This window comes from Humulus lupulus, chromosome 7, assembly GCF_963169125.1.
Source record: "Humulus lupulus chromosome 7, drHumLupu1.1, whole genome shotgun sequence".
Lineage (NCBI taxonomy): Eukaryota > Viridiplantae > Streptophyta > Magnoliopsida > Rosales > Cannabaceae > Humulus > Humulus lupulus.
Genome location: NC_084799.1, coordinates 136,112,321 through 136,122,525, shown reverse-complemented (window position 1 = coordinate 136,122,525; position 10,205 = coordinate 136,112,321). Strand labels below are relative to the sequence as shown.

At 31.3% G+C, this 10,205-nt stretch overlaps 1 protein-coding gene across 1 annotated transcript; it reads right to left on the bottom strand.

The window, feature by feature from the left end:
* Positions 1-1,528: 1,528 nt before the first annotated feature.
* On the bottom strand, positions 1,529-3,505 carry LOC133789923 (transcription factor RAX2-like). Its single transcript, XM_062227584.1, has 3 exons — positions 3,278-3,505; positions 2,980-3,109; positions 1,529-2,538 (listed from the first exon to the last, which is right to left on the bottom strand). The coding sequence occupies exons 1-3, from the start codon at positions 3,411-3,413 to the stop codon at positions 1,758-1,760; spliced, it is 1,047 nt and encodes a 348-aa protein (XP_062083568.1). The 5' UTR covers positions 3,414-3,505; the 3' UTR covers positions 1,529-1,757.
* Between the last annotated feature and the right edge of the window lie 6,700 nt (positions 3,506-10,205).

Below are 10,205 nucleotides of genomic sequence, written 5' to 3'. Positions count from 1 at the left end.
GAGGGGAGGATTGTTGGGTGTACAACCAAAGTCCCACATTGGCTAGAAATGGGAAGGATCTTGGGTATATAAAGTTGGACACCATCTCCATTGGAATGAGGCCTTTTGGGAAGGTGCCCAAAAACAAATTCGTGAGGGCTTAGGCCCAAAGCGGACAATATCATACCAATGGGGAAATAGATGGTGTCCGACGGTCCTTACATATATAAACATCTAATTTTTTATGATAATAAAATGGCAAGTATGCATATTGCATCTTTCAATCGCAAGACTAGTTGTACAACATACTAACCACAAATATATACATATATACTTAATTAATTAATTTGTTATATAAAATCCTACTTTAAAATTATTTTCTCAATTAGTAGTTAATCAATTATATCATTGTAAGCAAATAACACTTTCATAAGCGGTCTTAGCTAAGATATATATTAAAGAATAGTAATGACATGTACACTCAAAATATTCACACAAGTATAATACACAATGACAAGACAATTTAGTTTAATCAATTATATTTATTCAAAGTGAGACTTATATTATTTTAAAAAGTTATACTACGTCACTATGTGCAATATTTGGATGTATATTTTAAAAGTACATATCATTACTCTAAATTAAGTGATGTTTGTCCAATACTGTTGATCATTATTGTGGTGAGACAATGATATATTTCGCTTCAATAAAGCACACTATATTTTATACCTTTAATGTTAATTAATCTATGGCTATCAATTTCGTGGACTAAGATTTTGTTAATCAATAAAAGCACATTTAAAAATCCCTTAGCCTCCACAAAGCTCCAAAATTTTCCAGCATCATTGCATTTGTTTTTCAAGTTTATGGTAACCAATAGTTCTCAATGTAAAGTCTGACTTGGTTCCTGTAAAAGATTCTGATAATATTTTATAATTTCCCACCAAGCATTATTTGTGTGGAAAACACCTATACATAGACCAAAAACAGGAACGTATTAAATGAATACCCTTCTCATTTTTATTTTCAGTTATTTTTTTTTATTAATTTTTTGCCTGGTAACAGATTCATAAACTCACATTATATTATATGATACAATGGTATTATTGCTACAGGGGTAAGTATACTACTAAACAAATTAAGGGGCAGGAAGGATTTTTCTCATTTGCTCTCCACTAGCACTAGGTGTCGGCACTATTCGCTTTAGAGTGCTTAAAATCACTGCCAAAAATAATTAATATATAGTATCTAAATAAATTAGAAAAGATCAAAAGCAGAATAAAATATAATATTATTACAGTTGCATTGGTTGGTTTTGTTTGGACATAAGATTCTTGTTCTTAAAACAATAATTAATCATATTATTACACATAACTCTCTTTTTATTGTTTTTCTCTCTATAGTTTTCTGACAACATATATTGGGGCCACGGCTATGGTTATTAATTGACCGTACAAGAACATAACATCATCACCATGATCATCATCATCATTAATTATCACAAAGTCCCAAAAAGAAATATGCACAAAATAAAAGAAGCTCGACCATGTACTTTCGAAGAAAACAAATGTTTCATTTCATCAAAACAAAACCATCCCATATCAACTCCTCCTCAAATAAAGTCTCTCTTTTCCTTTTTCTTTTCGATCTCTCTGAATCTTTTACTGCCCCACCGCACGACCATGCCCCTTACCCCATCAAATCTTTCTGATTTCATCACTTGCAGTCAGTCATATCTCAACTCAAAATGAAAATAATATTAATATATATAAATATATTTAGTAGAAGTAAATGACCTTGTCCTGTGTCTTGTTTTCATCAAAATTAATAATATAATTATTATTACTACTACTACTACTAATCTTAACAGCATGATCTTTATCAAGATCTTGATCAAGACCGCATGAGTACTTCTCTAATGAGCTCTCTCCAAAATACCCATTTGACTTTTGACCACCCCAGATCTGGTTTTGGTGATTATCATAGTTGATCATCATCTGTTCTTCAAAACCATTAAAATTACCCATGTTAATGTTATATCCTTGAGGATGATTATGAAAACCCACTTGTTCCTCTTGCTTAATCTGTTGGTTGCAGCTCCCATCAGATGAGCTACTACAGCTTCTTCCTTGATCACTTCCAAAAGCCAGAACATTGTTATCGTTCACAGGGATATAGTTATACGGGATAGGGTTATTATTAGTAGTAGTACTACCAACCAAATACTTCTCTTGCATTTGAGTTTGGAAATTAAATGAAGTAGTACCACAAGGTGGGGTGTTCGGATAAGAGGAGGACAATAATATATTTGACATTTGATGCTCTAAGCCTGAAGAAAAAGACCTATAAAGTGAGGTTGATGGAAGTAGGGGTGGTTGATTATAAGTGGTAATAGTAGTAGTGGCCTCATGAGAAGAGTTAGGAAATGGTACTAGTGGAATTTTTCTCTGAGAAATTGGAGGGACCAAACCCATGAGCTTCTTTTTGAGTTTGGTGTTCCAATAGTTCTTGATATCATTATCAGTCCTGCCTGGCAGCTGAGCAGCTATAATTGACCACCTGTGATTAAGATAAAAGTTCAAAACGTTTTGTAATAAATAATAATTTAATTAAGTACCATAAGAAGAAAAACTGAGAAGTTGGCTTTCCATTGTTACTAATTAACAGCTGTAAGTGGGTACTTTATTTTAGATCCAAACTTGGCATGCATGCATAGGAATTATCCAAAAATATGTTGATTCTTGCAGACAGATGCAACTATAAACATATTTATATATATATATACAAAAAAAAAATCCCATTTCCTATTATGTTTACTCTTTTTGGATGTTCTTTTCTGCATTCTGATTCCTATGTTTATAAGAAAGGAAGAAAGAAGGAAATACCAAATAGGGTACATTATTTCAGTATTAAAGTTGTACAAATACATCTTCACAGCTGTTTTAAAATAATAATAAAAATAAGAAGAAGATGATGATGATTGTGAAGAAATTACTGTACCTGCTTCCAATGTTAGCAAACAAGTTACAGATGATTCTGTCTTCCTCATCTGAGAATTCTCCATGTTTAATGTTAGGCCGTAGATAGTTAAGCCATCTGAGCCTGCAGCTTTTCCCACATCTCTTCAGACCTGATCCAAAACCAAACCAACCAGGAAAAGATAATAAATTCTTTGGAATTAGACAAAGGATATACTATACATGTATATGAGAACCCTCTATCAAAAAAGAACGAAAAAGAAAAGATACTTATACAGGTATAATAAGAATGTCTAAGTCAAATGAAAATTTTGTGTTACCAGCTTTTTGAGGAAGAGCAATCCAATTTCCACCAGTTCCATATTTTTCAATGTATTCCTTCAGCTTTAAATCTTCCTCTGGGGACCATGGCCCTTTCTTCACATTTGCCTTGTCACAACAAGGAGCCCTTCCCATCTCTCTCTCTCTCTCTCTGAAAGCACTCTTGGATATCTTCAAACTTGTTGAGAGGGAGAGGAACCTAAAGGTCTTAACTTTTTTCTTTTCTCTCCAAAATGAATTACTTCTGGTGGGGAATAGACAGTGCTGCCTTATGCCTTAATAAAAACAGACGGGTTTGAGAGAGTAATGCCAAAAGATATAATATAATATTATTTATTGTTTTTTTGTTCAGAGATATATAACATATAAGTCAAAAGGATAGATAGAAAAAACTGCTCAAAATTAACAAATTTCCCTAACACCAAATATTAAATTAATTAATAATTACTTAAGGGGCAATAGAACTTCCCAACTCATATATATGTTGGCTGCCCACATAAACCTCACTTTGGTCCTTTCCTTTCTCAAAAAAAGTCTTGCTAATTAAGTAGAAGGCCATCAAATTGATAGCTATAGCTCTCTCAACTTTTGTACGTTTTTTCATTAACACATACTGTTAACACACACGACCGGACTATTGTGACATATATGGCCCACTAAATAATATATATATATAGCTTTGAAAATGAGTATTTCTAGAAAATTTTATGATATGCACAAGTCTTTATACATATTAATATGACTGCGTTTTGACGTATAATATATTTCAATAGCTAATTATGAAAATCCTAACATTAAACTAGCAAGCTCTTATTGTTCTTTTTTTCTTTTCTTTTTGGTCTGGATTGTTGACATATATTGTAATTATGATTGATTCATTAATTTGTCTTGATATGCAGCCCCCTCCCCAAAAGTCCATAATATAATTAATATATCTTCGGAATCTTACTTCATATACAATCTGTGTCTGAACTGCTCTCTTTAATTAGATTTATGTACTTTTGAGTCCAATTCCATTAGCTATAATGAAATCGGTCTATAACTTTTTTTTCCTTGGAATGACTATTCGCACAAACTAGACATTACTCATCAATAGTTCTGATTTTCCAGATTCTGTACAGATGTATAGATATCATAGTAATTGATGAGAATGATCATATATTAATGGGCCCATCTAATATATAGCTATAAAAAATAAATATATCATGATCAGATTCTTTGCGATTATATAAGTTCATAACTTCATTGATGATAATCATGATCAGGTGGTGTGTGCTTTAGGGGTACTGACTAATCAATGTCATCTTTGAATCGATGCCGTTGACGCATCATATATAGCTACTGCCCTAACTTATGAAAATAGCCAAACAATCTGTTCGTGTATATATAAATATATAAGTGGTACTCCTGCGTGGGTGATATCACATAGCATTTCCCCTAAATCAGTAGGGCACTTTGGTTACCAAATGTAGGGATAGAGTCTTAGCTATAAGGGTTGGGATCAGTTCGGAGAGGGTAAGCCCTACGGTTAAAGGGTTTTATTTGTACAGACGTAAAGTACATTCTAGGTTTGGTTCTAAAATGGACATACAACTTCATACAAATCTTTTGGAGTAGATCGAGTAGCTAGGAAATGGAGATGACTCTATCACTTTCCACAATTGTTCTGGTATTGTAAAAGTAACATATAATTTGTCTACATGTAAAATATATAAATCCAGATATAATTAGTAAATCATTTTAAAAAAAAAAAGAAAATTAATATTGCATGTGTATATTATCCGACTACTTAGTTTTGAGGCTTGGACATCACTTGACAACATAAAAAATATATGAGCAATACAGTCCTATAGTCCAGTTATATATATTTGGTAAGTGTTTTAGACAAATTAAAAACTGTTTATCTAAAAAAAAAAAAGTTGTTCAATAGTAGTATTAATTAGTTTATGTACTGAAAAATAAATGATCACGAATCTGTTATTGTTTTTCTAAGTAGAACAGCTTATTTTAAAAGAATAAAGTGCATGCCTAAAATATTTTGTTATTGAAAAGAAAAACAACCAAAAATCTTATTTAAGAGTCCTGCCAACTAAAATTCAAATTCTCTATGAACATACATGTTTTACCTAATTTTAGCACGAGAGCAGGCTCCCAGACCACTTCGTTGGAGATAGGAGAAGTACGAGGAGTATAACTGCTGGAAGCAATTTAAAGGTGACCCAGAAGCAATAAGTTTCGATGCAATGCTCGAGGAACATGCATGCGGTAAGTCGCATTTGAGCACTTCCACACTATGATAGCAGGACACCTTCTAGTCACAAATAAGACTAATATATATTCGGTAACTGTTATTTAAACAGTTTTTTTATTAAATAATTAAAAATATGAAAATAAAAGATAAAAATGTGTTGGGTAATCTAATTTTATTTTAGGGAATTTACCATATATTCGGGATTTTAAACTATTTTTTCAATTTTACGAATTTTTGAAATGTTTTCCATTTGTATAATTTTATTTTTTACTGTTTATATTAATATTAATACTAATTTTTATTTTAACGACTGATTCACTTCCTCTTTTCTTGCCACAACTGTCTCTTTCTTCCCCTTTCCTTGCCCACGACTCTGAAAACCCAAGGTTCTTTTTCATCGCCAAGCAGTCCAGCTAGTATCGATGTAGCTGAGAGGTTACTCATGGTGGCTTTGGTGTCTTCTTCTTCCCCTCTCATTGTCCACGATTTTGGAGAACCAGTCCCTCTTTCTCATTGCGTCCCTCTTTCTCATTGCCAACTAGTCTGGCTGGTGTCTCTGCAACTCAAAGGCTACCAGATCTACTCACCAACCAATCCCATCTCTGTTTTTGATCTCAGAGACTACTGGCCCTCTGTCTAGTGAGTTATTTTACTTTATTCTCTAATCTATACATTTTTCTTGAAATATTTGAAACTAAATTTAACAAAACCCACACCATGTTAGAGTTGTAGAAGCTTGCACTACAAGAAAAAACGTTTTTAGAGACGGAGTCCGCCGGTAATTTATAGATTATTAGCGGCGGAGTACTGGGTCCGCCGCTAATAATAGGGAAATTAAATTAAAAAATTAATTTATTTTATTAGCGGCGGGTAGTCCACCGCTAATAAAATGCCCGGGAAACGAAGAAGAGGGCATTTCAAAATTGCAATAGGTCGGTAATTTTTGTTATTACCGGCGGACTAACCGCCGGTAAGTGTTAGTACCGACGGAGGAAGGCCTGATATTACTGACGGACTAACTGCCGGTAATGTTATTACTGGTGGGCCTTCATCCGCCAGTACTAACACTTATACTGGCGGATTACACTGGCCCCACCGGTAATAATGTATTACCAGCGGAAGGATTTTAATTGTGGCGGATCCCCGTCGGTAATAATGCTATATATTGGATTGAATCGTCCGTCCCTGCCATTTCTCCTCTTCTCTCTAAATTCTTTTTTCCTCTCAGTCCGAGCACCACCATCGTCCGCCCCTCCTTCCGAGCACCACCACCACGCCACGCCGGAGTTTCGGACCCCACGCCACGCGTTCACCACGGTGGTCTGGTTCGTGCTCAGTTTTCTCTTATCGTCTAAGTTTTTTTTACATTTTCTATTATCAAATTATCAAACTAACTACTGATATTGGTTTCCTATTGAACTTTTCAGGTATATCTCAATATTTTGGAGTGTCTCGTTCCTTTGTTCGAAGTGGCTATTGGACTTTACTGATATTGTTTTGGTTAGTTTTTTTTACTACAATTTTTACTTGATAAGTTAAAGTACATTATTATGCTATGCTTTAAAATTAGTGTGTTGGATGTTAGATTTTTGTGTGCTTTGGGATTTTTCTTTATATTATACTATGTTTATAATATATTGTTTGCTCTGGAATTTTTGTTGTTGCTAATATTATGTTATGTTGTATGTTTAACTTGTTTGAATGCTCAATATTGAATTAAAACAAAACAATTATTATAGACTAAAATTAATTTTATAATTTAAGTGAAAAAAAAGTAAGTTGAATCTTCTAGATATTTTCTTGTTTTAATCTTGCTTACTTGTAGATTATGATTTTTAATTAGTATAAAATTATTTGAATATAGAAATTGAAAATTTTATTTAATAAAAGTTTTTACCATTAATAATAATTAATTAAAAATTACTACATATCTGGTAATAATTTATTTTTTAATTTTTTAATAAATTAAATAATAAAAGTTTGATTCAACATTATTTAATTAAATAATTTAATTTAATTTTTTTATTAAATAACATTATCTAATTGAATAATTTAATTTAATAAAAGTGTTAAAAATTAATAATGATTAATTAAATAAATAATAATTTATTTTAGGAAATTATTTTAATTTGTTTATTAAATATTATTATCTAATATTAACTAGTATTAAATTATTTGAATATAGAAATTGAAAATTTAATTTAATAAAAGTGTTAAAAATTAATAATGATTAATTAAATAAATAATAAATTATTTTAAGAAATTATTTTAATTTGTTTATTAAATATTATTATCTAATATTAACTAGTATTAAATTATTTGAATATAGAAATTAAAAATTTTATTTAATAAAAGTTTTTACAATTAATAATGATTAATTAAAAATTACTACATATCTTATAATAATTTATTTTTTAATTTTTTTAATTAATTAAATAATGAAAGTTTGATTCAACATTATTTAATTATTTAATTTAATTTAATTTTTTTTATTAAATAACATTATCCAATTGAATAATTTAATTTAATAAAAGTGTTAAAATTAATAATGATTAATTAAATAAGTAATAATTTATTTTAAGAAATTATTTTGATTTGTTTATTAAATATTATTATCTAATATTAACTAGTATTAAATTATTTGAATATAGAAATTGAAAATTTAATTTAATAAAAGTGTTAAAAATTAATAATGATTAATTAAATAAATAATAAATTATTTTAAGAAATTATTTTAATTTGTTTATTAAATATTATTATCTAATATTAACTAGTATTAAATTATTTGAATATAGAAATTGAAAATTTTATTTAATAAAAGTTTTTACAATTAATAATGATTAATTAAAAATTACTACATATCTTATAATAATTTATTTTTTAATTTTTTTAATTAATTAAATAATAAAAGTTTGATTCAACATTATTTAATTATATAATTTAATTTAATTTTTTTTATTAAATAACATTATCCAATTGAATAATTTAATTTAATAAAAGTGTTAAAAATTGGGGACAGTTCCAATACTATACAGGAAGAAGAACATATAGTGGGAGGGGGAGGACCTCCCATTGGGAATGGATAGAATCCTAAGTTGGAACGTCAGGGGGATCAATAAACGCCACAAGCAAGAGGAGGTTAAACATTTTATTAACTCAACGAATGTGGGTTTAGTTGGTCTCCTTGAAACTAGAGTACAGACCAAGAATCTAGGGTCTGTATATCTAAACATGTTTTCGGGGTGGTGTTTTACTTCGAATAATGCATGGCATAAAGGAGGGAGAATAATGGTTAGTTGGAACCCGAGTATATTCTCAGTTAATATAATTCAATGCACTAGTCAATTGATGCACTTGGGAGTTACTTCTGTGTCTGACAAGGAAAGTTTTATAGTTACATTTGTGTACACTTTTAATGAGGAAAGTGGCAGGAATGCATTATGGGCTGACTTGAAAGAATTGGCAACAACAATGAGGTTTCCATGGCTTTTACTAGGGGACTTCAATGATATATTGAGTGTTGAAGAAAGAATAGGGGGCGGGACTCCACATTGTTCAGGGGCTTTCAAAGAATGTATGGACTTTTGTCAAATGGAAGATATTAAGTTTTCGGGAGCCTTCTTTACATGGAATAATAAACAAGGTCCTGATACAAGAGTGTATTCCAAGATTGATAGAGTCATGGGAAACCAAGCATGGTTGGATAGATATCAGAATGCAGAGGTGAAGTTTATGAATGAAGGAAGTTTTGATCATTGTCCAGCGCTTCTACAAGTCTATCCGGAAGTGAAGTTAGGGAAAAAACCATTTCGATATTTTCGAATGTGGCAAAAAGTTCCAGGATTTCAAGAAAAACTACAAGAGGTGTGACAGGAGAAAATTTATGGTGCACCAATGTATCAATTAGTTAAGAAACTGAGGAGACTCAAAATTAAACTGAAAGAGTTAAATCGATTGCAAGTTGGAGATATTCATATGGTTGACTCTTTAACATTACAGGAGCTACTCTCTTGTCAATCGGAACTTCAACTTAATCCGAGAGATAAGGAGCTCATCACCAAAGAGAAGAAGGCCCAGGAGAGGTATGAAGAGACCTATTCAAATCTCATTTCATTTCTTAGACAAAAAGCAAAATTAAATTGGCTTAAGGAGGGCGATGAGAACACAGCCATGTTTCATGCAAGCATCCGAGCAAGAAGAACTTCCAGCCGAGTTTATTCCATAAAGGATAAAGATGGAGTTGAGGTGCATGATCCTCAACAGGTTATAGCAGTGTTCTTAAACAATTATGATGATCTTCTGGGATTTGCTATGGTTAATCGCATAAGGGTAGTGCCAAAGGTGATCACACAAGGCCCATTGATTATTGAATCTCATGTTCGAATATTGCTCTATCCATACACAGATGAAGAAGTTAAAGATGCTACGTTTGCAATTTCGGGGAACAAGTCACCTGGACCGGACGTATATAGAAGCTTCTTTTTCCAAGATAATTGGGAGTTGGCAGGGGGGGATGTGAGCAAAGCTGTGAAATCCTTTCTACATACTGGTAAGCTTCTCAAAGAAATAAATTCTACTACCTTGAATTTAATTCCCAAGAGCAAATGTCTGCAGTCAGTTACGGAATTCAGACCCATAGCTTGCTGCAATGTCATTTATAAAATAGCTACAAAACT

What these genes read in the sequence shown, in the direction of transcription:
- LOC133789923 (XM_062227584.1), bottom strand. Translation starts at nt 3,413, where the DNA reads ATGGGAAGGGCTCCTTGTTGTGACAAGGCAAATGTGAAGAAAGGGCCA. An exon ending in TGCTCTTCCTCAAAAAGCTG is followed by an intron (nt 3,110 to 3,277) that starts GTAACACAAAAT and finishes GTTTTGGATCAG; the next exon opens with GTCTGAAGAGATGTGGGAAA. An exon ending in TTTGCTAACATTGGAAGCAG is followed by an intron (nt 2,539 to 2,979) that starts GTACAGTAATTT and finishes TCTTAATCACAG; the next exon opens with GTGGTCAATTATAGCTGCTC.